General features: G+C 48.8%; 4 protein-coding genes across 6 annotated transcripts; 2 read left to right on the top strand and 2 right to left on the bottom strand.

Annotated features, from left to right (window-relative positions):
* Nucleotides 1-261: 261 nt before the first annotated feature.
* LOC107324407 (uncharacterized) lies at nucleotides 262-2,290 on the bottom strand. The gene is made up of 2 exons (XM_015884385.3): nucleotides 2,268-2,290; nucleotides 262-1,304 (listed from the first exon to the last, which is right to left on the bottom strand). Exon 2 carries the CDS (start codon nucleotides 1,291-1,293, stop codon nucleotides 667-669), a length of 627 nt encoding a protein of 208 aa, XP_015739871.2. The 5' UTR covers nucleotides 1,294-1,304; nucleotides 2,268-2,290; the 3' UTR covers nucleotides 262-666.
* Nucleotides 2,291-6,254: 3,964 nt separating this feature from the next.
* LOC107324403 (uncharacterized) lies at nucleotides 6,255-19,230 on the bottom strand. 2 transcript variants are annotated; one of them, XM_085533659.1, is made up of 2 exons: nucleotides 19,107-19,230; nucleotides 6,255-8,632 (listed from the first exon to the last, which is right to left on the bottom strand). In XM_085533659.1, the coding sequence occupies exon 2, from the start codon at nucleotides 8,610-8,612 to the stop codon at nucleotides 6,399-6,401; it is 2,214 nt and encodes a 737-aa protein (XP_085389785.1). In that variant the 5' UTR covers nucleotides 8,613-8,632; nucleotides 19,107-19,230; the 3' UTR covers nucleotides 6,255-6,398. The 2 variants fall into 2 exon arrangements, with proteins under 2 accessions (XP_085389785.1, XP_085389784.1); XM_085533658.1 differs by lacking the exon at nucleotides 19,107-19,230 and adding an exon at nucleotides 9,374-9,394.
* Nucleotides 11,139-13,075, top strand: LOC146751718 (uncharacterized). 2 transcript variants are annotated; one of them, XM_085533661.1, is made up of 3 exons: nucleotides 11,139-11,266; nucleotides 11,454-11,540; nucleotides 12,038-13,075. In XM_085533661.1, the coding sequence occupies exon 3, from the start codon at nucleotides 12,046-12,048 to the stop codon at nucleotides 12,973-12,975; it is 930 nt and encodes a 309-aa protein (XP_085389787.1). In that variant the 5' UTR covers nucleotides 11,139-11,266; nucleotides 11,454-11,540; nucleotides 12,038-12,045; the 3' UTR covers nucleotides 12,976-13,075. The 2 variants fall into 2 exon arrangements, with proteins under 2 accessions (XP_085389787.1, XP_085389786.1); XM_085533660.1 differs by lacking the exon at nucleotides 11,139-11,266 and having other exon boundaries at nucleotides 11,294-11,540.
* A 390-nt stretch (nucleotides 19,231-19,620) lies between the features above and the next one.
* On the top strand, nucleotides 19,621-21,718 carry LOC107324390 (uncharacterized). Its single transcript, XM_015884370.3, has 3 exons — nucleotides 19,621-20,057; nucleotides 20,263-20,425; nucleotides 20,535-21,718. Exons 1-3 carry the CDS (start codon nucleotides 19,993-19,995, stop codon nucleotides 21,498-21,500), a joined length of 1,194 nt encoding a protein of 397 aa, XP_015739856.2. The 5' UTR covers nucleotides 19,621-19,992; the 3' UTR covers nucleotides 21,501-21,718.
* Nucleotides 21,719-24,110: the final 2,392 nt, after the last annotated feature.

Here is a 24,110-nt window from a genome sequence, read left to right as displayed (position 1 = left end):
AGAGACACAAAGACCAAAAATACCATTAATTTGACGTAGAATAAAACCATGACATCTGTCAGAGCAGTATTCATTGGGTGATGTTTTGCTTATGGTATTGGCTTTGTTCAGTGTTAGGATGCAGGCTTGGTTTGCAGCACTGTAGGCACAAATCCTCCATGACTGCACCAGCTTTTTAATAGGAAAACTAAATGTGTCCTTTGGTCTGAAGATGTGGGAATTTAGGGAGTAAAGAAAGACAAGATGACACACTGATGCCATCGATGGACAGTTTTTATTGCTGCATGTAGACACTGAAAGGCAAGAGGACAAACATTTAGAAGACATGAAGAGGATTAAGGAACAGAAGGGGAGACATCTTCCACCAACTGCTCACAGTACAACTATTGCAGAATATCTCCCCAAGATAATAGAAGACTGGCCAACTGCAGTTACCAAGAAAAAGGTGCTGAGATTGCAGATGTAGCACAGGAAGAAGAGATACAGGATGAAAAAGGCAGAGGAATATTTTCCAAGTCAAAGAGAGCATGCATTAACCATGTCAAGGGAGGTTTTGATACGTTGCATGTAGGTCTGTTGTCTGTATTTCATTCCCTGGGTGCTCACGAGCCTGCAGATATTGCCATGCACCAAAGGCTGCCTGCAAGGCTCATTCGATGAAGGCAATTAGCATGGACGAGTGCAGACGGTGCCACATGGCTCCAGGCACACGGTCTCACATTTATCCACACACTTCTTGGTGCACACCTCCACGCATGATGCTGAGCAAGGCTCCACGCACTTGGTGCTGCACTGGGTGCTGCACTGCTCCACACACGGCACCGGGCACTGCGTCGGGCACTGGGTAGCACAGGGCTTGATGCAGGTATCAATGCATGTGGGGGCACAGACATCCACACACTGAGTGGTGCACTGGGTGCTGCAAGGCTCTACACACTGAGTAGTGCACTGGGTGCTGCAAGGCTCTACACACTGGGTGACACACTGGGTGCTGCAAGGCTCCACGCACTGAGTGGTGCACTGGGTGCTGCAAGGCTCCACACACTGGGTGACACACTGGGTGCTGCAAGGCTCCACACACTGGGTGACGCATTGGGTGCTGCAAGGCTCCACGCACTGAGTGGTGCAGCACGTGGTGCACTCAGAGGCACAGGGGTTCTGGCAGACCTCCACGCATTGAGTTGTGCACGGCTTCACGCAGATGTTGCTGCAGGACTCCACGCACTGGCCGCATTTCTGCAGGCAGATGGGAGGGGGCAGGCAGGGCTGCTTGCGCTGCTCGTAGTAAGACATCCTGCTGGATACTGGAAGGCAAAAACAAGACAAACAAATCAGGACTCTTTTCTCCCTAAGCCACAGTTCACATAATGATCCCTTCAAACAGGCATAGCAGTTAGTTGGTGGACTGAGAAGTCAATAAGGGAAACATTCATGTTTGAATGATTTCTGGATCTGAATGCATACAACTAACACTTTCTTGGGAACCTGAAAGTATCACTGCCAGGAAAACCACAACCATAAACTCGGAACTGCTGCACACGGTTTAGCTTTGTAAACCATAACGTAACAATAGCCCATTTCCTTATTTTCTTAATTAAACCAATAGACATTCCATAGCACATCTTTTGATGGTCACTTCTTCAGCTCCTCAAACACACCACAGAGCACAGTCCCATCTGTGTAGACATCGAGCTGCTAATCCCAGAGGAGAAAGCCAAAGACCACCAGTTCAGACACTCTGTGCTGCGTATCATAGTACAGCATTGGAGTTGCATCAGTTTTAATGGGCTCCTTCATGAGGAAAGAGTTAGCCCAGAGGTTGCAGCTCCTGTTTCTCATTCAATTCTATGCGTTGCCTTCTCCCAGTTTACTCCTGCAGCTCAGCCCACAGGTGTCCTGCAGCTTCCTTCTTCATGATAATGCTTCTTCCCACCCATCTCCTTTGAAGTCCCAAGTCTTACTCTGCAGCATCCAGTAATTTATGTAATTTCCCGACTTAATGAGGTTTAAAATAAAGGTTGATGAAGACAGAACATGAAGGAGCATAAGAGACAGACGGTTGCTGAAGATGTGACAGGACATTTGCAAGCTACTTAAGGAAGAGCAATCTCTAAGAGTCAAACATCCTCTTCCCATTCCAAGGTGGATCCTGGAATGGGAGCACCTGAAGCAAAGCTTTCCTGTGATAATTAATATACCCTTTTGACCAGAACAACCAAGAAGAACAATCATCAAATTATTCCCTGATAAATCCAAGAAAGACTTACCGCTCACCAACCCAAGTGAGTGAGGGAGTAGACAAATGAACTGATGTGGGCATCAAAATGCAAACCTTTTTATATGGCGTGAGTGGCGTCACCTCCGGAAACGAAGGAGCCCAGGGGTATGGAGATCTGACCACTAACAACCTGCATAGGCTCCACCTGCACATGCTTTACATATTTGTCTACAGCCTAATTTTTGATGGAAACCTTCTTCCAGGCAAAACGTGATCCTGAGCAAATCCTGCTTCCACCTTATGCACATCACGTGGATCCCAATGGGAATGAGACAGTAATTGGAAAAAAATCATGTAAGTGCTTTTCCAAATGGATTTATTATGCCCAGTTAAATTCGTCTCATTTATTTGTTTTCCATAAATATCTGAATGATCCCTTTGGTTTTTTCAATACAGTAAGAACAGACTGGTATTATTAGGGTAGATGGGCAATTGATCTGATTTACTGGGTGAAACATTTAGTCCTACTTCTTGTGGTAAGAGAGAGTTAATCCTACAGTGTTCCACCAGTGCTTCCACAATATACTGAGATTTATGCTTCTCCAGTTCCTTTTTGGCCAACAAATGTATTCCACCCATTCCTACCCACTGTTGCCCTATTAGCAACATTTGTACTTGGCAATGCCAATGGGGACACAACTACAGTGGGAACCCCTTCAAGCTGTTGAGATCATAGAAAAGGAGGACACATTTTAAGGCCCATTTTTCATTGTCAGAGCAGTGTAAGGCACTTCATTATAAACACAGTTTATGCCCAGAGTACCAGGCAAGCTATTGAAGCCCTTATCTAGCCATGGTATGCAACTCAGATACACAGCACAGAAAATCCTCATTGCTCCAAAATATTCCAGCTAGGGAGATGGAATGTCATCACTGGGCTATGTGTAGGCAGCCAACTACATCACTTACAAAGATGCTGAATGGGCAGAAAAACAAAAGCCAACAACCCATTCAGCATCTATGCATGATGCATCCTGTTTATACTGTGCACCAGGATCACGTTGGAGAATGACATTCACCAGCACTGATTCCTTCCAGGTGTTTACATGGGGAAACCGAGTTCCTGTCCTGAATGCATGTGAGCAGATTTGCATTGCTCCTGACGTCCTCCCAGCAGCACCTCGTGGTTCGTACATACTTTCTGCTCCTCTCTTCCTTTGCAGGTGCATCACATGCCTTTTTTTTTCCCCCCCTTGACTTGCACTACAGCTTTTGTATGTGATAGAAATCATAGAATCATAGAATCATAGAATCATAGAATCATGGAATGACCTGGGTTGAAAACGACCATAATGATCATCTAGTTTCAACCCCTCTGCTATGTGCAGGGTTGCCAAGAAAGGAATGGGAACATAGAAAGTATGCTTTGCTCATATTAGACATCTGCTTCAGAGAGAGGAGAAAGACCCATCAAGTAGAACCCCTGCAGACTGTAAAACATACAGAGAGCAACTAGCTGAAATTCAGGTGCTCAGCATTTTGATGGAAGAACATCTCCCCATCTCCTCCTGGCACCAACCCTCCTCTATGATGCTCAACAAGCAGGCACCCACCAGCACCTCAAGGTCCCCTCAAAGCGCTGCCATCATCACTTATCTCGCTGGGGAGTTTCTCTAGGACTGGTTTGTTCCATCCTCCACACTTACCCAGGGCTCCAGGCTCCCTTCTGAAACCAAGTGTGAGAGCTGGTCCTACCTGTCCCTTTTTATAGTGTGTTATTGTATACCCTGTTGTTATATTTGATTAGCAAGAAATTGTAGAGTTCTGGGAGAAATAGATATTTTAGGAGATATAAATTGATCCACATTTGTAATATGTGGGAACACCAGAGTGCTGGATTATTAGTTTAAATTAGCACTTATTTGTGGATGTCTATTACATTTATGAGCCATTTGGCTGTTTGACTGTTCCTATTAAATTCAGTGAGTCAGTAACCTGAAGCAACGTCCATTGGTGGCCATTTTGGCTGCACTGCTTTGAGCTGCTCAGTGGGAAAGCACTATTTCAGAGCCTCCTGAAGACTTTAGAGATAGGACACCTGAGGATCTCTTTGCATCCTCTGCTTTACACAAGAGCCTACGTTTTTCCTCTGTTGCATCCAGCACTGTTGGCACCAGGGATTTCACACACAACTGGAAGAAGCTTTGTGTCTGTACAGCATCCCATCCAGCACACCACCCACATTTTAGTGCACAAAGCATTTCCACAGAAAATAAGGATTCTCTCCTTGTCTCAGCATGGCAAGGACTTCCCTGCCTGCTCTCCTGTAATTACACCTTTCAGTCTGAGACTTTATTACACCCGACTTTCCCCTCCCATCATTCCCCTACCAGCAGAAAGGCACTCAGCACCGGGGAGGTTTCCCATGGCCATCGCTGGGCTTTGGAAATCCTCACATAGCTGAGATGCCAACAGGCTGAGTGCAATGCAATTAGTATCACATGAAAACAAGTGGCTTGTCTAGTCCGTGCCCCAGGGACTGTTTGATCAAGTAATGAGATCGTTACTTCTGGGCCAAGAGGAACCCTGATCCAGCACTATACACCTCTTTTCCTGTTTACTCAGGAAGGTGAGTGCTCCATGAAGAATGATAAGTGAGCAGCTGAATACCATTAAGGCTGAAAAAGAGGAACTAGCTTTTGCCTTCTGACTATTGCAAATACTTACTTTGGTTTTCCAGCACTCAAGAACATGAATCTGGCTTTTCTTTACTGAATATATCTGTGTCCCAATCCCTGAGGGGTACATTTCAGAGCTCAGAGCACATTATCTGGCCCAGCAAACACTGAAGGTTGTTAAGAACTGTTATAATAGCCTCAAAGACACAGGCTTCCAACTATCCAGCATTCCATTGAATTTGGGAGCAGGAACAAAGGTAATCCGTGCTTGCACAGTGAGTTTTGGAGGAGCCTTGGAGCTGGGCCAGATCTCCAAAGGGGGGTAATTAACCAGCCTTGATTGGCTTGGTGCCTCTGAGGCATAACACTGGGACTCAGGCAGCACCTAAGCATTAGCTGAGGATCCTGAGTGCAGCCCATCAGCAGCAATGGGGAGAATGGGACCAGGAGAGGTGAGAGAACAGCGTGATTTGCACGAGGGCAGTGTGTTTTGCACGATGCAAGACCTCCCATAGCGTGCAATGCCATATCCCTGGGTAGGTCTTTGCTCATCCCACTACTGGTCCAGCTTCTCTCCCAGACATGTTAATTGCAGGTTAGTCATCAGCCTCATGTCCTGGGGCACCTTTAAGAGCAAGGCAGTGGGTGCCTGCAGACAGAGGTGCACCCACGCTGCTGCTCAGTGGATGGGTGGCTACCTCCCTCCCTTCTGCAGCTCCTGCTGAGCCCCCAGCAGCATCTACACCCAGAGAACTGCAGAGCAGTGTCCTTAATACAAGCAGTGATGGGGTTTTAAGTTCTTGGGCATGTTGCTTTTTCTTAGACTTCGCAAACAGATTTGGTGCTAAAGAGGAACCCCTTGGATCCCTGTCAATCAACGTTCATGGAGGGCTATAGCAATTGCCCAGGGCACCTTGCTCACACTGACAGCATTTCTGCAGAGATCAGTGGTAAGCAAATCCCTGCCATTGTGCCTAGCAACCATCCACCAAGTGAGCTGCAATAGGCCAAGGCAGATCACTCTTTTGGGTAGAAATTAAGAGAAGGTGTGAGAGTGGGGGAGTGCAAAAGAGAAGGAGAGCTTGCAGACAGCTGGTGCCAAGATCAATTGTTTTTATTGCTTCATATAAGAAAAGGAGATGATGGCGGGGAAAGATAAATTCCTCCAACCACATCACTGCAGAAAAGAATTACAGAATCTCTCACCCAGGCAAATAATCCTGGGGGCACAAAATCAATCGGTTACATGTTACAAGGAAAGGCATTACGCTTTAGGTAAATCTATTATATATGATGCAGAATGCAAGGAAAACCATGTGAGGATCTGCCCTTCCTCGGACAGACAGGGCACGAGGAGAGCCAGGAGGTGAGGAAGACATCGGAGAGCTCAGGAGGTCTGCAAACCATTTTCATTCCATAGCAGTTGGGGCTGCACAGAGCAGCGACGCAGCAGAGGGATCCCATGGCAGCTCCCACTGTAGGACCACCCCTCAAGGAGCCATTCACTTGCGGCAGCAGATATCAGCACAGCTGATGGAGTAGTGCTGGCCACAGAAGCTGGCACACAGCGGGGTGGGCCTCACAAAGCAGGGGGCACAGGGATCCACACAGGTGGAGGTGCATTGGGTCACATCCTGACAACAGGGATCCACGCAGGTGGTGGTGCACTGGGTGGTATCCTGGCAGCAGGGATCTGCACACCTGGTGGTGCACTGGGTCGTATTCTGGCAGCATGGGTCCACACACGTGGTGGTGCACTTGGTCACCTCCTTGCAGCAGGGATCCACGCATGTGGTTGTGCATTTGCTCACCTCTCTACAGCAGGGATCCACACATGTGGTGGTGCACTTGGTCACCTCCTTGCAGCAGGGATCCACGCATGTGGTGGTGCACTTGGTCACCTCCTTGCAGCAGGGATCTACACACATGGTGGTGCACTTGGTCACCTCTCTACAGCAGGGATCCACACACGTGGTAGTGCACTTGGTCACCTCCTTGCAACAGGGATCCACACACCTGGTTTTGCAGCTGGTCACCTCCCTACAACACGGATCTACATACTTGTTCACTCTTCCCCTGCAGGGATCTACGCACTTGGTGGTGCACTTGCTCATTTCTCCATAGCAGGGATTCTGGCACCTTGCACACTTGGTCACTCTTCCGCAGCACGGATCCACACACTTAGTGGTGCACTTGGTCACAGCTCTGCTGCACGGGTCCACACACTTAGTGGTGCACTTGGTCACCTCACGACAGCAGGGATCCACACACCTGCTGGTGCACTTGCTCACTTCCTCACAACACGGTTCCACACACTTAGTGCTGCATCGGGTCGCTGCTCCATAGCAGGGGTCCACACACTTGGTGGTGCACTTGGTAACTCTGCTGTAGCATGGGTCCACACACGTGGTAGCGCATCTGGTCACAGGTCTACAGCAGGGATCCACACACTTGGTGGTGCACTTGGTCACTTCCCCACAGCAGGGATCTGCACATCTGGTGGTGCACCTGGCCACCTCCTTGCAGCAGGGATCAACGCACCTGGTAGTACACTTGGTCACTTCCTTGCAACAGGGATCTACACATCTGGTGGTGCACTTGGTGACATCCTGGCGGCAGGGATCTGCACATCTGGTGGTACAGACATCCTGGCGGCAGGGATCCACGCATCTTGTAGTGCACTTGGTGACATCCTGGCAGCAGGGATCTACACATCTGGTGGTGCACTTGGTGACATCCTGGCGGCAGGGATCTGCACATCTGGTGGTGCAGACATCCTGGCGGCAGGGGTCTACACATCTGGTAGTGCACTTGGTGACATCCTGGCAGCAGGGGTCTACACATCTGGTAGTGCACTTAGTGACATCCTGGCAACAGGGATCTACACATCTGGTGATGCACTTGGTGACGTCTTGACAGCAGGGATACACACACCTTGTGATGCACTTGGTGACATCCTGGTGGCAGGGATCTACACATCTGGTGGTGCACTTGGTGACATCTTGACGGCAGGGATCTGCACATCTGGTGGTGCAGACATCCTGGCGGCAGGGATCCACGCATCTTGTAGTGCACTGGGTTGCATCCTGGCGGCAGGGATCCACACACCTCGTGGTGCACTTGGTGACATCTTGACGGCAGGGATCTGCACATCTAGTAGTGCAGACATCCTGGCGGCAGGGATCCACGCATCTTGTAGTGCACTGGGTTGCATCCTGGCGGCAGGGATCCACACACGTGGTGGTGCACTGGGTTGCATCCTGGCAGCAGGGATCCACGCATCTAGTGGTGCACTGGGTAGCATCTTGGCAGCAGGGATCCACGCATCCAGTGGTGCATTGGGTAGCATCCTGACAGCAGGAATCCACATACCTGGTGCCGCTGCACTCGGTCACCTTGTAGCAGCAGGGATCCACATACCTAGTGCTGCTGCACCTGGTCACATCCTGACAGCAGGGATCTGTGAGTGTGGTGATCCCAAGGCAGCAGGGATCCAAGGCAATCTGCCTCACATCACAACTACCAAGCTTCAGGTAGGTGGTGGTGCCCTGAGGAACCTTGGCGTAGTAGCAGGGCTCTGCACATGTGTTCAGGTGTGAGATGTTGCAGATGGAGCTGCAGGGATCCACACTCCTACTGACGGGCAAATTCCTCACCAGGACAACGTGAGGTGGGAGGCAGGGCTGTCTGCGCTGGCAGTCGGTCTGGCAAAGCATGGCTGAGGGAGGAGGGAAGTCTGAAAGAAGGAGAGAAATACCCTGTGTGGAAAACAGAGGCACTCATCTTTCACAAGGCTATTTTATGCTATGAGGCACCCTATACTTTTTCCTGTGGAATACTGAGCAACTTGTTGGGAAAGCACACTGAAATCACAGCAGGGCACCAAATCCACGTGGAAGCATCTCAGGCTGCAGCTGCTCACTGCACATACATCCCAAAATGCTTCTCAAAACAGGAGTGAAAAATGGTCTTAAGCAAACTTTGCCAGATTCTATTGCATGGGCAGAAGGCACGACAGCCTCCACCTGCCCACAGATGTCCTCAGCTCCTCTCATCCAGACTCCCTTCCAGGCATGGCTTACCCCACAGCCTACAAGGCTCCACTTCTTGTCTTCCCTCCCACTTTTGTGCCTTTGAAGTACTTGCTTTGCCTTTTGATCCCTCTCAAACCCAATAATTTCCTGGTTAAAAGAGGGCAGCGTTGTGACTAGGAAAGGGGAAGGCTGGTCCACTCTCAGCTGCCCCAAGATGCACCCCAATGGAGAAAACACCACGATTGCAAAATACACAGTGAATAGAAGCTGGAAGATGGTGGAATGGATATTTACCCTTAGCTTAGCTGCTTGATTAGTGCCGCATACAAATCTCACTAAGCAGAAGCACTTGTAAGTCTTTTAACTTGCTTCTGCAGATACCATTCAACAATCCAATATCCCCAACCTTTACACTACACCCCAACAAGCCAAGAGAGACTTACCCAATTCACCACCAGGAACAAGCTAACGAAACCAAAATGGCTTGGGAAACACTACAATATGAACCCTTTTATACGATTTCAATGTCCGTGTCTCCGGAAGTGAGACACCTCAGGGGTATGGAAATACAATTTTTTAATAATCCAGACCTGCTCCACCTCCAATCCTAAAATTACTTGCTTACATTATAATTTTTAATGAAACCTGGCCACTGAGGTTGTACATACGACACTATGACAGCTGCCTGCAAGGCTGAATTCCTGATCCACGTATTATGTACTGGAGGTAGAAAACAAACCATTGGTGATACAGCCTGGAAACAATCCCCTTTGGGATTAAACTCATATTTGGATAAATATTACTTTGGTATGTGTTCTAGCACCTTCCATCATGACACCTATACAGTCCAGGGCTAGCACTATCCTGTGCAAGCATCCATGCTCTTCCTTCCATACTATATCCTACCAAGAACTGGAGTCTCCCATGGGCCACCCTCAGTGCTCCTCAACCAAAGGCAGCTTCCCAGCCAGACTTGAATATGTTGCATATGGCAGTAAGGCGGAAGGGAAGACTTCACATTGTGCAAAGGCTTTTAATGTCACTTAGGTTCCTTGTAGGACACCTCCTGCTGCAGCCCATCCCTCCGCAGTGACGCTGTAGGGTGATGACCCACCTCCCTGGTGGTGCACTGACGGCAGTAGTGCCTATTTGGGGTTTGCTGTGTTCATATCTACGCTACAATGGCCAAACCAAGACTAAGATACGCCCTTCATAAGGGATGGCACACTGTGTGGCACTGCAGCAACACAGTGTGGCTGTTTTGCCTGCCACAGTTGCAATGAAGGGAATATGTTCTCCTTGGAAATTCCCTGGACATAAATGAGAATGGAAAGACAACGAATGAAGTGCCTCCAAGAGATCAAAGACTGAGAATTCTTTCTTTGCTGGCTCCGAGTTGGCCTTAAGTCACTTGTGACACAGACATGGAACCAGTATTACTTGCAGGTCATATATCATCTGGAGACAAAGGAGTGCTCTTGTGTCTGCACTCTGCCCTCCCTTTAAGCGTGTGCTCACACTGCTGAGCATGGTGATGCCCCATGTAGTGGCTTTTGGTTACTGAAAATGAAATCAAATCAGGATGCGTGACCATTTGGGTTGCCAACCACAGTGGTTTGAAATGGCATAATTGAACTGATTTTGGTAAACCAATGGGCTGAATGGGGATGGTGGTGGTCAATGATCCAGCCAACCCTTTGCTTTTCAGGGGTGCACCTACACAAGGGTAAAGGCAATGTCCATGTGGTAGAGCAGTGCTTTGTAATTCAAGTTGGATCTCCAGGAGAAGATGCAAAATATCACGAGACAGGTGATGATACAAGAGTTTCCACGAGCACGTCAGGACCTTAAAGCTGGCAGCACTGCATCCAAACAGGACACGGGCAGGGACAGAAGCAGGTCAGGTGTGGCTAAAAAGCAAAGAATCCCCCACATCCCACATCCCATCCAGCACTTAATGGCCGGCGATGATGTGTTGGGCTGGAGGAAAAACCAAGCTGTGACTGGCCAGCTATTTGCCAGCGAGCCAAGAATCCATTCATTTCCCAAATTCTTCCCTGACGTCAGCCCTGTTGGAAGGCCATGTGAATTCACAAGCCATCTTAGCTTACTTGAGGTTATGCTGCAGCCACGGAAATAGCCGGTTTCCATTAAAAATAATTAGTCAAATAATCCATCAGAGGGTAGAGGCGGAGCAGGGCTGTGCTAGGAAGGGCTGCTTGTCTGTGTGCCTGGGGCACCCGTCTCCGGAGGCCAAGCTCCTGTGTGCACACAGCAGATCCCTTGCTGAGGCTGTTGGGTCTCCTTGCTGTCTCCATGTGCTGATATTGAACTGGGTGAGTACCCTCAGGCTTTACAGATCTAGGGTGTAAGGCTTCCCCTGAGATAAATGACTGCTACCAGCTGTGTGAGGGAGAATTGTTAGCTCTTACATCTTGCTGGTAACAAGAGTAATCATCTCCTCCCTTTGCACTTTGCTATAATTCCCATGGATGCCTTGTGGAATGCTTCCCGGCTTCCCAGCACTGGATTTAGAGGCAGAAGCCACACAGCTGTCGTGGAAGGGCAAAGAGAGCACAGCATCACACACAGCAGCAGTTGAGGTCTCAGGTAAGAGCACTGAGCTCCATGGGAAACCCAAGTAGAGACTCCTGGCTCCAACCTGTTGAGCCTGTTGCTATCTTCAGCAATGAGAATGGTGGGATGGCTTGAGGTGGGTGTTCTGCCTGGGTGTTACAGGGTGAGGAGAAAACACCTGGAAAAGAGAGGGATAGAGGGAAACACAAAGCTCTGCTAGGAGTGTTAATTCAATCCATCAGTATCTGTACAAGGAAGGTCTGCTGGTGTGAAACTATTTGGCTGAACACTGACTTTAAATAGAGAACTTGGATTTGGGTGTCCATGCAGAAATAACCAATCTTCTTTTGGTAAGGAATGCCTGTAGACTTCAAAACAGCAAACATCCAGTTTCCCCTCTACTGAGATTTCCCTCATACCTGAATTGCAACATGATCAGCACAAATCTTCTTGGGGAGCCTAGCAGCCAGGAAAGCAACCAGTTGAAAGCATTGGATTGGTGGACTTTGAGTTGTTCTTATTCCCTCCAGGAAGGAAGATGCCGGAGCCATGTGAGCTGCCCTGCCTGCCACCTCCTGCCAGTATGGAGACAGCTGTGCCCACCGACCTCTGCACATCATGCAGTGTCACAGCTCACTCTGACGCCTGCACCATGCAGGATGCATGTCCCTGTCCTGAGCAGACTCCTGGGGTGGACCTATGCCAGTCTGTGCCTTCCTGCCCTGATGTCTGTAGCCCTGCGTGCCCACCTCCCGCTGCCCCTGAACCTGGGGATGTCTGCAACCCCTGCACATCCCAATGTGTTACTGCCTGTGTGAGCCCAGCAGTGGACCCCTGTGACCTGCAGCAGTGCCAAGCAGAGACCAGCACCTCGCTGCAGTCCTCCACCTCTCCAGCAGCACCCTCTGCCCCTGAGATAGTGGGGACATGCATGGAAGCTTTCCCCCACCAGCATGCCGGGTCACCCATTACTCCTGAGACAGATGAGATCTACGTGGAAACCACCCTTGTACCGCACCCAGCTTTGTCCATGAAGCTCTGCACCTCCGAGGCAGCTGGGACGTGTGTGGAGACCTGTCCAAGCCAGCATGGGATTGCACCAGTGGAGCTTTGCATCCTTCAGACAGCTGAAACCTGCGTGGAAACACCTCCCCTGCAGCACCCAGAACCACTCTGTACCATTGAGGTGCTCGAAGACATGCCGGAGACCCTCCCCACCATCTGCATAGAGGATCCCAGCTGCACCCAAGCTGCCATCACTCCCCATCCGGAGCAATGCCCGCTTCCATGCACAGATCCCTGCACAGCTCAAACCTCAGTGTGCACAGAGCCCTGCATCTCTGCAACCACCCAGGGCTCCAGCAGTGCTTCCAACCCACGGGCACCATTCCGCCTCAACACCAGCACTGCTGCCATCGTGGAGCGCTGCCTGGCCCGCTGTAAGAGCTGGCTACGTGGCACCAAGTGAGGAAAAGGCTCTTTTGTAGCAGCTCCCCCGGTGAGTTCCTGCTTTCTCATTCATATCAGCAGGCGAGAAAACTGCCTCGCGCTAAATAAAAAACATTTTTCAATCATCAGTTAATTACGCTCCTTATTCTTTATTGCCTCATATGGGCTGCAGTAATCATGGCAAAAGTGCAATGCATGTATTAATTGCGTTCGCTGAGCTCCGTTTCATCATCTTCAGCCTTTCTGCTTCCCACATATAAATAACTGCTTTCATAATCTGCCTTAAATTCAGTTAGGATTCTGCCTTTGGGTTTTCTATCCTTTTTTTTATATCTAATGGTCTCTTAGATTGAAATTGTTATGAGAATATTGAGGAAAGGAGCTCAGAGGCGCGACGTTAACGGCATCAGAAAGGTCTTTTAAGGAGATATAAAATGACAGAAGGCATCCAGGGTGAGGAAAGAGCAAAGGATGAGCAGAAAACTCGCAGTGAACAGCAGGAGAGGAATAGTGCTGAGAAATTGAAGTTCTGCTGTATGATGTCCAGTGAAGTCTGGGGTAAATGCTGTATAATGAAAAGTTTCCTGCTCATAACAGCGTTCCCCTACAAGTGGGGCTCTCCTTCTAAATATCCACAGCAGCCTCGTGCCATGGGTGGGTATAGGAGTCATAGAAATAGCATGGGGAGAAAGATAAACCAATGGCTCCTGCAGCATGGGCGCTGCTGCTTGGAAAAGGCATGGAACAGCTGCCTGGAAATGGCAGGCATCCACACAGCTGCCAATGAAAGCTATTTTTATTGGATTATGGCTGGGTCTTTAATGTTTTCTCTTAGCAAGGACTGTTCTGCCTCTGCATGTGCATCAAACAAAGCATCCCTCTATGTTAGCGCATGGCGTGCATTGCAAAGAGTTGAAGCAAGCCCTTATAGAGGAGCAAGAATTGAAGCTTAGTGGATGTAGGGAATAAATTCTCATGAATCTGAATCTGTCATCTATTTGCTTTTGTTCTTTTGCCCTCTTGGTAAATAAATCAACAGATTTTATTCTGCCACTCCACCAGATTCTCGTGCCTGGAAGTATATATACTGCCCATTGTGTTGCAACGTGACTCTTTTACGAGTTAGATTAGATCTGCACCATTAGATTTGGAGACAATATAAATCGAACATTAGTGGAGATAGCCTATAGTAACATAAAAATAACAGCGATGATGAGGCAGAGGATTACTGTTTATTATAATCCCAAACATGCTGTTGCAAAGTCAGGCTCAGCTTATTGCTACAAGACCCTCTTTTGACACCGTATTACTAAGCTGTCCTTCACAAACTGTTGTGCTCTCCCACATTGTCTCAATTAAATAATAACTTCCTAACACACTTACATCATCCCAGCTGTGCTTCTCCTCCCAAACCCATATCTAGCAATGCCAGCACAGCGCTCCATTCCAACATGTCTGGTGCTCAGACACACATTCATGGTGCTGAGGGTTTGTTGGCATCATCCTGGCTGCTTCTGAGCACATAAAAACAACAAAGCAGGGCCTGAGCCTGAGCTGTTTCCTCCAGGAAGCTGCATTTCCCTTCCCAAAGCTCCATGAGGTGGTCAACAAGACCCAGGTAAAGGCTCCTCTGGCTCTTCAAAGGACTCCATATCCCATAGCTATTAATGGTTTGTTGTGCTTTATATGACAATTTAACCTCAAACAAACCTTAGGTTTTTTGGCTTTTTTAGCTTCAGTGGATGTTTCATGGAATCATAAAGGCTGGAAAAGACCACCAAGATCATCCAGTCCAACCATTTCTTCACTCAAGAGGCACCACCGCCTTCTCCCAGCTCCCCATTCCTTTGGCAGTTCTCATGTTCCCCTGCCATGCTCTCCTCTCATCTGTCATTATTCCTGCCTTGTGACAGCTCATCATCATCAGGGTGGAGTGTAATTGGTACAGCTGGAGGAGAAGCATGAGGTGTGATTGTGGCATTCCTAACATATCAGCTCGTCATCTGCCCCTTACCTACAGAAAGGAAGGGAAAGACAAAATGTCTCCTTCTGTTGAGCAGATATCCTTAATTCCCCACATAAACCTCAACCCAATGGTGGCAATAAGTAGGAACCAGACTGGGACAAGTCCTCCCAGTTTGCACAGTGGTCACATCAATGCATCCAAGACACTCTTCACATTGTACACAAGCTTCACAAAGTGAAGTACTTAACAAAAAGCCTTCAGCCATTTTCAGGTTGGCTCTGAGTAAAAATCCCATATTTTTTCCTCTTGTTTTCAGGATCCAGTTCAGCATTGTGGCAGATTTAATGTCAAACAGCTTTGGCCCATGGGATATGGCTGGCTAAATCTCCAGCACAACACAGCTCTCCATTTAGGGAGAGAAGCTCCTGGAACATCCAGACCCAGCACCATCCCCATGCAAATACTCTGCTCTGTGCACAGCAGCCCACAGGCAGAACTGGTAGAGCCTGGTTTCCTCCTCCTCTTCAACATCCAACAGCCCCAAAGGAGGCATAGCAGGTCATTTCTTTCTACTGCAGCAGCATTATCCATGCTTCTACAATTCTGCCATAAGATTCATAGAAATTTAGCCTTTGTTTTAACCATATCACTGAGCCAAATTTGGCTACAAATAATAGGTTAGGATATAACAGCCGGGAGCATTAAAACTGTGCTTCTTGGGAAAGCCAGGCTGAATGAAAATCAGCTCAACTTTAAAAGGAATGCCAGTGATTTCCCCAGCTGGAGGTAAAGGACAGGAGTGATCTGGGGCTGCATTGCTGCAGGTAGTATGGGCAGCTCCTCACCCTATGCTGCCACCACCCCAGCTCTGCTTCCACCTCTCATGGGGTTCCATCAGGTCACATTTCCCAACACATCCTCATTGCCCCATCCCATCCCACAGCCACCTCCCAACCCTTCCCCATTGCTTCCTCTGTGCCTGCCCTGGGTGTTTCTGTGCTCACTTCTATTCCGGGCAGCAGAAAGGAGGTTTGTGCCCTCAAAATCCATCACTGCACATTGCAGCTTAATTTTAAAGCAGTTAGCAAAAAAGAGTCAAATTCTCCCTTTGAAACACTAAGCAGCAAAGAAGCTAACGGGGAAAGGCACTGAAATTGTCCCCACCACCACCAGGTGAAGCTGAAATGAGTGCAGGTGATTCACTACCACCACAGCCACAGGAGGTGACTCAAATCCCCACCGAACCTTCAGCCCCAAGTAGAGTGAGGCCAAAGGGAGCGTGCAGCCCCATCCCAGCTGCTTGGCAAGGAAAGGGCAGTGAGCAGCCATGGTGGGAGGGAGAGTGGGAGTGGGATCTCCAAGCTCTTAACACAAGCTCAAGAAGGGTAGATTTAGGTTAGATATAAGGAAAAACCTTTTACAGTGAGGATGGCGAGGCACTGGAAGTGGTTATGTAGCATTGCAGTTGATGCCCCATCCCTGGAGACTTTGGATAAGGGTCTAGGCAACCTGACCCAGCTGTGATGTCCCTGTTCATTGTATGGGAGTTGGAATAGATAGCCCTCAAACCTTTCCAGCTCTAAGGATTCCATGCTTCTGTGATTCTATGATAGAGCTGCTTTGTGCTCAGGAGCTTTCCAAGAAATCCTCATAGCGGGATGCATCATGGAAGGGGAAAAAGGGGGGAGCAGCAGAGCTGAAGTCCTGCACGCCCCCAGCTGGTGTGTGCCGACGTGTTGCACGAGCACAAATCCGTGCAATGGAGCTACGCACCATTGTTTGCTTAAGCAGATCTGGGGCTGGGAGAAGAAAGGAAACTCAGGAGCTCGTTTGTCCATTGAGGAAACAATGTGCTCCAAACCTCCTTCTGTGCTTTGCATTTAAACAGATAAGCTGCGAGAAAACGGAGTGCAGACAAATCCTTCATGAGGAGGATTAAGGGGATGAGATAATCCCAAATACCTGTGCCCCTTTGTGGGTCCCGGGCTAGAAATGCAAAGGAAAGGGTTTAATTAAGATTCTCCAGCATGATGGTTAACACATGTATTAAAAGTGCCTCAAAACAAAGTATCCTGGAAAGCCTTGTTTCAGCCCGGAGATTAATTCCTAATTTTCATTGTGGGATTATTTAAATGCAGGAAAGCTTTTTCGATATTAGAGGCACTGCTCACTGGGTTTGGGTGCATTACCACAGGGAGCCTCGGAATCCAATTATCTCTAAAGAAATATGTTAAATATGCTCATTAACATGTTAAGAAAAAAAAAGTAGAAACGTGTATTAGAGAAAAGCTGATGTATTACGCTCCTTAATGTCACGATGAATTAGCAGCAAAGAAGGCAGCAACAGAAATAACTTGCTGCAATGCCCAGGCAGTGCAGGAAAAGAAAGCATTTTTACTCCAATTAGCTTAATTCCTGATAATGACATCGATGTTGTGATAAAATGCTTTGCATAATGGGGCTCTGGGAGAGTTTGGGAATGGTGTTTTGTGTGTGCAACGAGGCAGAATGGGACTCAGCACCAGGTGCCCTTGGAAACAAAGAGGGGAAAAGGCTGAGAAGGCGTTTGCTGTGATGGTCACCATCTCCTAATACTGCATAGGGCGAAGGCACCGCAGCAGTGTTGGCTCCATCCTCCAGCTCCCAAAGCACACCCAAGATATTCAACCTCCCAGAGCCCCCCACCTCCCTAAAACCTGCATTTCAACACCTTGAACACTTGGTGCAACACTTCACCTCCCCATCTCCCCCCCTCCACTTCAGAGCTAACCCACCCCTCTGCCCTTCCCTGCCGAGAAGGAACAATTAAACTGAGTCATGCGGGAATAAACAGGAATTTCCTGCCAGCAGTTCTACTGTGAAACTCAACTGCTGGGACAGAACCCCCCCCCCCCTCACCCCATACAGCCCCACATTCCAGCACCATCCCCACAGCAGCCCCTCCTCCCCCAGGTACAGCACTGCCCCTCCATCCCAACACTCCTCAAAGGCTTTCTAAAGTTTCCTAAGGCTCCGTTTTCAACACACACAACATCGGGTGAGTTTGGTTCAGTCCAAGTTTAGGTCCTACCCATTAAAATACAGCGGGAGACGTTTAAGCCTGGCCTACATTGCAGACCCACGTCAATCAAAGCCGCTAAATTCTTTCAAGCCTCTTGTGCAACGTTCTACACTTGCATTTTCCACACCTTTCCTTTGTTTTGCTGCACGTCGGACATGAATCACACTCCAAACAAGCACACAGGATCACCCCCATCCCAGCTGGGGATGAACACACACTCTGGCATGCACAGAGACTCCTTTGTGCCCAGGAGACAAAGAAAGGCGGACTGGGTGGACGTGGAAAAAATTAGGAGGCCCAGCTCTTTAAAGGAAGTAACAGAGCACAGATGCTTCCATCAGCCTAAGCCTGAGCACACAGCACCTACCAGAGAAGCGGGTTTGCCCGGTGCCCAACACGTTTCCTACCAGTGAGCTCAGAAGATGGAGCTCCTTTGGTAAATAGATCACAATGATTTGGGATGGTTATGGGTGAGCAAACTGCAGACCCGCTGCTCTGCCACACCTCATGCCCTGCCCAGGTAGACCCTGCTCAGTGCTTGCTTGGATTGGCTGCCCTGTGGCTGCTTCCAGCTCAGTCTCCCACAATATTTGTTCTTCTCATGAGCACAGGTGGCATCACAGGGGAAGGAGTCATGTTAAAGCAAAATCCCATTCTACAACCATTACTGCACTGTTCTCCTCCCCCATCAGTGCCTTGAGGGTCACAGAGTGCTGGGGAGCTTCTAACGAAGGGAGCAGCCCTAAAGGTCTCTTAATATTTTCAGGTGGTTTCATTACTCAGATGCATTTCAGGTGGTTTCATCAGCACAGAGCTCTGCAGCACCTGCCCTCTGCTCCATGGCCATCTGTTTCAAGCTCTGCTGAAAGCAGCATTTTTTCTTTCCTTAACTTCACCTACCACCTGACCTGCCAACCTTTCTGCTTTGGAAAGCATGTGTGAAACCCTGAGCAGCATAAACCTTTTATCATCTATGGTTATCTGCAGGAAAAGTGCCCTGCACGTGGTCCTGCTGCCTAAAAATAGCAGCAGTGAGAACATCCCTTGTATTTCTGCCTCTCTGATGCCCCCAGAAACTGCCCTCCAACCCACTGCATCATAACGAGAAGCAAATGGGTCCCACCTGAAGAGGAGTCTTCATGGAATACAACAGATGGGTTGATAGATTAATGGAGAGGAGTTAAAGCAGAATCTGTGCTTCAAGTTTTCTCTGTTCAGTTTGGGTTACCAAAGCCTCCTGCCTTCCAGCAGCCCCTGCTATATCTGGGGTTCCTTTGCTCCCCCATTTATCCCATCACAACCATGGGGATTTACCACTGGTTCCCATTAACCCCTCCCCATGCCAGATGTTTTTCCTGCAAGTGCTTTTTCTTGCACAAAACTGTTATTTTCTACACCCCAAAATCCAGCGTATGTTACAAGCTGTGTGGGTTTCCAAGACCAGCAGGACAAGGGGCACAGTGGGGTTGTCCCCTCCTCGTGCAGTGCCTCAATTTCCCCATGCTGTAAAGGAGTAACTGCTGCTCATGCCACCCTTTGGTCCCCCTCTGAGTGCCACTTGGTGGCACTGTTGGAAAGGATTTCTTCACTGGATGCCTCCCTACCAGCACCCAAAAGGGGGAGTTTGGGGAAGGGGTCACTTGGATCTGGGCTTGACTTATCCTTATGATTTTCTCTTTGTTCTGTTTTCTCTTCATCCCCATATAGGCACTCCCAGGCTGCCTCCTCCCGTGTCAGTCACTTGCATCGCTCACCAAACACGTTCACTAAAGAGTTCTGGGTGTTGCTTGGGCATCACCTTCAACTAAATCCCACAGCACTAAAAATAACCTTTTCTGCTTAATTCCTCTGAAATGCGTCCACAGGTGGGGTGAGCTTAGGAAGGATCATCTCTTCACTACGGAGTAAAGCACCAGAGCAGAAGTTAATGAGCAAGAGACAAATGAAGACAGGGGGATGACAGTGTCATTGGGCGAGGATGCGGCACCCTGCTGACGCTGTATCCCTTCATGATGCTGCTGTATATAAAGCTGTTGGGAGCAGGTCGGCTGCACACTGTGCTCTTCTCACCCAGGTAAGCCCAGACAGACCCTGCAGGAAAGTGGGAGCTCAGGGTCCTGAGTTTTCTGTTGGAGCTGAGCTTTCTTAAAGGAAAAAACACTCCATTTGGTTTTATTGAAGTCCTTCTGGCTCATCTTCCTGTCCAGCTGTGCTGTACGAGAGGGGCATACCCGAAAACCAAGCAAAAGACCATTTTTTGTCTTTTGGTATCTTTCTAGCAGGCTGCCTCTGTTCTGTGGGGAGATGGCCCAGCTCCAGGAGAACATCAATGGCATCATCACTGCCTTCTACACCTACGCCAGGAGTGAAGGTGACTGCAGCACACTGAGCAGGGGGGAGCTGCGACAGCTCATCGAGCAGGAGTTTGAGGATGTGATTGTGGTGAGTATCCAGCAACACGAGCCATGGGGATGGATTTCTGTTGGAGTGATTGATCCCAGAGAAGTCCTGCAAAGGGTTTGTGGGTCTTGCTGATATTGTTTCCTTGCAGGATGCTCGGGATCCCAGAACTGTTGAGAAGGTGTTGCTCTTCCTGGATGAGGACAGCAGTGGCAAGGTTGACTTTGGTGAGTTCCTCAGCCTGGTTTTCCGTGTGGCCAAGGCTTGTCACAGGCAATTCCAGCAGTACCTGGAGCCAGAAGATGATCAGGAGCTGACGGTACAGGAGGAGGCAGATGGGGAACAGCACCACAATCAGGTCCAGGAGCAGGGGGTGAGCGAGGAGGTGCAAGAGAGTGGGACAACCCAACAGCACCAGGAGGGTGAAGAAGAAAAGAACCACCAAGACACCCAACAGAAACAGGAAGGTGAGACACCGAAGAACCAGGACACCCAAAATATTGAGAAGACTGAGACACCAAAGGTTCAGGATACTCAAAAGACCCAAGAGGTTGAGACACCAAACAACCAAGGCACCCAGGAGAAAATGATTGAGATTCCAAAGGACATCCAGGACACTCATCAGGATGACAGGGCCACGGCACCAGAAGAGGGTCCAAAGAGAGGTGAGAACGTGGTCACTGAAACTCCAGAGAAAGACAGAAATACCCCAGAAGCTGAAAAAACACCAAAACATGACCCCAAACTCCACCAGGACAAAGTGACTGAGACACCAGAATTGGGACAGAACAACCACCACAGGGAAGAGCTTGAGCAGAGCCACACTTCTCCCACCAAGACACCAGGGAGAACCACAGACACAAACAAGGACCCCAGCCCCAAAGAGAACCAAGAGCTGCCCCCTCCAGTGAGGGGCACAGACCCCCACCCAGATCCCCAGCCCTCAGCGACCCGGCGTGACCCAGCTCACCCCCCTGACCTTACAGTGACGGTGCGGGAAGGCAGCGTGGCTGAGGCTGAACGTGTCCCAGGACATCAGCAGCATGGGGCTCATGGCAAAGGAAAGCACGTGGTGGAGAAGGAGAACCTGCAGCCTCAGCGGCCTCCAAGGAAGTAAGAGCTGCAGTGAGCCCTGTGCAACTGTGGCTATTGGTGCCAGCAAGGTGGGATATTTTGTCCAGTGCCATTTGTTATATCTTGTCCAATTTTTTCTTAACCTTGGACTTACACCCCTAGTTTGTAGTGAACTCTTCCTGGCTTAAGACCTTCTCTCTTATCCTGTATTAGGCTTCCTCTGCCTGTATAAGCAAAGCAATAAAACTGACTGCAAATCAACACAGTGTCCTGGTGTATTGCTGCACCATTCTGAGCTAGCACAAAGGACCTCGGTGTCCATCCCATTCATGACACAGGGCCATGTGGTCCCAGGGTGCTGTGTCCTGGGGGCAGGCAGCCAAAGGTGAATCGACGGGTCCCTGCAGGCAGGGATGTGACATCCGATGTCTTCAGTAAGGGTGGATGTTGGGATTGATGCAATGGCATGATGACCTCTAAGCAGCAACCTGGCAGCATGCATCTGCTCCAGGCACTGTGCATGTCTGCTGTAAAGAGAATCAGGAGCTCTGAATGCTCAGTGGGAGGGATTTGTCTTATTTATCCTCACTTATTAAAAATTAAATAAAAGGGGGGGAGGGGAGATGTGGAACAGAGTATGAAAATTGAATATCCCCATTAGCTACTGAGTGCACCAAGAGGAGTGGAGGTATATTAATCCCCATTATTCACGTACACACGGTCCCAGTAACAAGGCTGGATGCAAAAAGCTGACACACAATCCATGCACACGTGGATCTGGCCTCAGCCTCGGGAATTTCGGGTACCGGCTCCGGATGTGCACGTAGGGATGTGGGTGATTGTGGGTGAGAGCAGCCCACTTGAAATCAGGGGGGTTATTATGGGTTTGGATGTGCCGGACCACCAGGATTCCGCATCCCGCAGGGAGGTGATGCTCAGCCTGTTTTTCCCCATATTATCTTTTGCTGGAGACCTATCAGCCAAATCAGCGGATGATAAATGCACCCGCACCTCCTGCTCTGTGGCCGGTGACAAGCAGAGCACAGAGACCTCACTGGGAAACAGAGCGTCACTGCTTTGGGACACACCGGAATTTCACAATTTGCTGTGTGCTGAATCAGAACCAAAAAAGCAGCATTTCAAAACCATCTCCGGAAAGAGACGCTTTGCAAATGATTTGGTCTATAAGTGCTGGTGTAGCAGTTAAATGCGCTGGGTGCAAAATGCATCGCTCTGCTCTTCTGATGATGAAACACGTTGGTGAAAGCAGACCCCGACCCACTTTAAAGAGCTCTCAGTTGAGGACTGCTGAACAGCTCTTTGCTACTTATTGGCCTCAGTTCAGTTCTTCCATCACCAGACTCCTCAGTCCATCAGCCACAGCCTTTTGCAGTGATAAAACGACCCTACCAAACCCTGTTAATGATAGTAGTGATCATTAGACACTATTCTAAATCATTCTACTTTTGGAGTGTTGTATTTGAAGTTGGGGGAGGGATGGGAGGTTGGTTCATTTTAAGGAGAACATTACAACAGAGTGAAAAATACCCCACAGACACAAGGACCTGTTTAAGACACCTGCAAGGCTGGGAGGTGTTAAGAGAAAAGTCTTCTACATGCCCCATAAGGAGCCCAAGAGATTGAATTATAGAATCAATGGACAATCCTATTAAATAATGGCAATCCCAATGATCAATAGATGATCCCAAAGACCAATGGATGATCCGACTGATTGATGACTCCAATGACCAATGGGTGATTTCAATGACCAGAATAGGCTTGGCCACCCTATACGAACACAGGACAGCAATCCATATAGAACTGGGTAACAGCTTTGAAATATTGATCTGAATCCCCCCTTTTGACAGCCCCTTCTGGGGACATCCAACCCTTTGGAGAACATGGCTTGATGCTGCTTCTTTGGACCTCTGCCTCTATTAACATCCAAAACCCACCCGGTGCCTCCCAATGTCCCCAACCCCTGCGGGGATTGCAGACTGTTATAGGACACTGCGTACAAGCTCCAGCCGCACTGTAATGCTCTAATTTTAATAATAACTGCAATCTACCATAAAATTACAGTTTCCCAAGGGTATCATTATCCCACAGGTGGGGTATAATTTACACCAGTATAATTTAATCCTGAAGAAAAAAAAAAAAAGCTCAAAAATGAAGCACGGTTAGTAACAATCCTCTGTGAGCACTTGTATGAGTATCCCCAAGGTGTTACCAGCACTAATTAATTAGACTCCTACACCCAGTATGTTCTTACCATCAGATGGGACAGATGAACAGCTCAGCCAAGGCTGCGTGGCGAGTTCCTTCTCCGGAGCTGCCCGCAATGTCTCCGTCATGTCATGTAGCTCAGCTCCAACACAGAGCCCAAGTGGCATGGCCAAAACTCTCCTTGTATGCTCCCTGCACAGGGAGAGTTTGGGAGGAATAGAGGAACCCATTGGTCTCTAATTCATTTACACTTACAAGATATTAAAGGGGAAAAAAAAGGTGTGGGGGGGAGGACTGGAGAGGCAATTACAGCACAAGTTGCCTAGAGCGACCAGATGAAGCTTCAACATGAATTGAGCTCCCAGCCGAGAGGTTCCCACTTCTAGTTTTAATTAAAGATCAAGAAAAGTTGGAATGAAATCCTCTC

The sequence above is a fragment of the Coturnix japonica genome, unplaced genomic scaffold, assembly GCF_054131305.1.
Source record: "Coturnix japonica strain WE unplaced genomic scaffold, WE-NBRP24 Scf062, whole genome shotgun sequence".
In the NCBI taxonomy this organism is placed as follows: Eukaryota; Metazoa; Chordata; class Aves; order Galliformes; family Phasianidae; genus Coturnix; species Coturnix japonica.
Note: the sequence above shows the minus strand (reverse complement) of the source record. Positions and strands in the feature narration are given on the sequence as shown.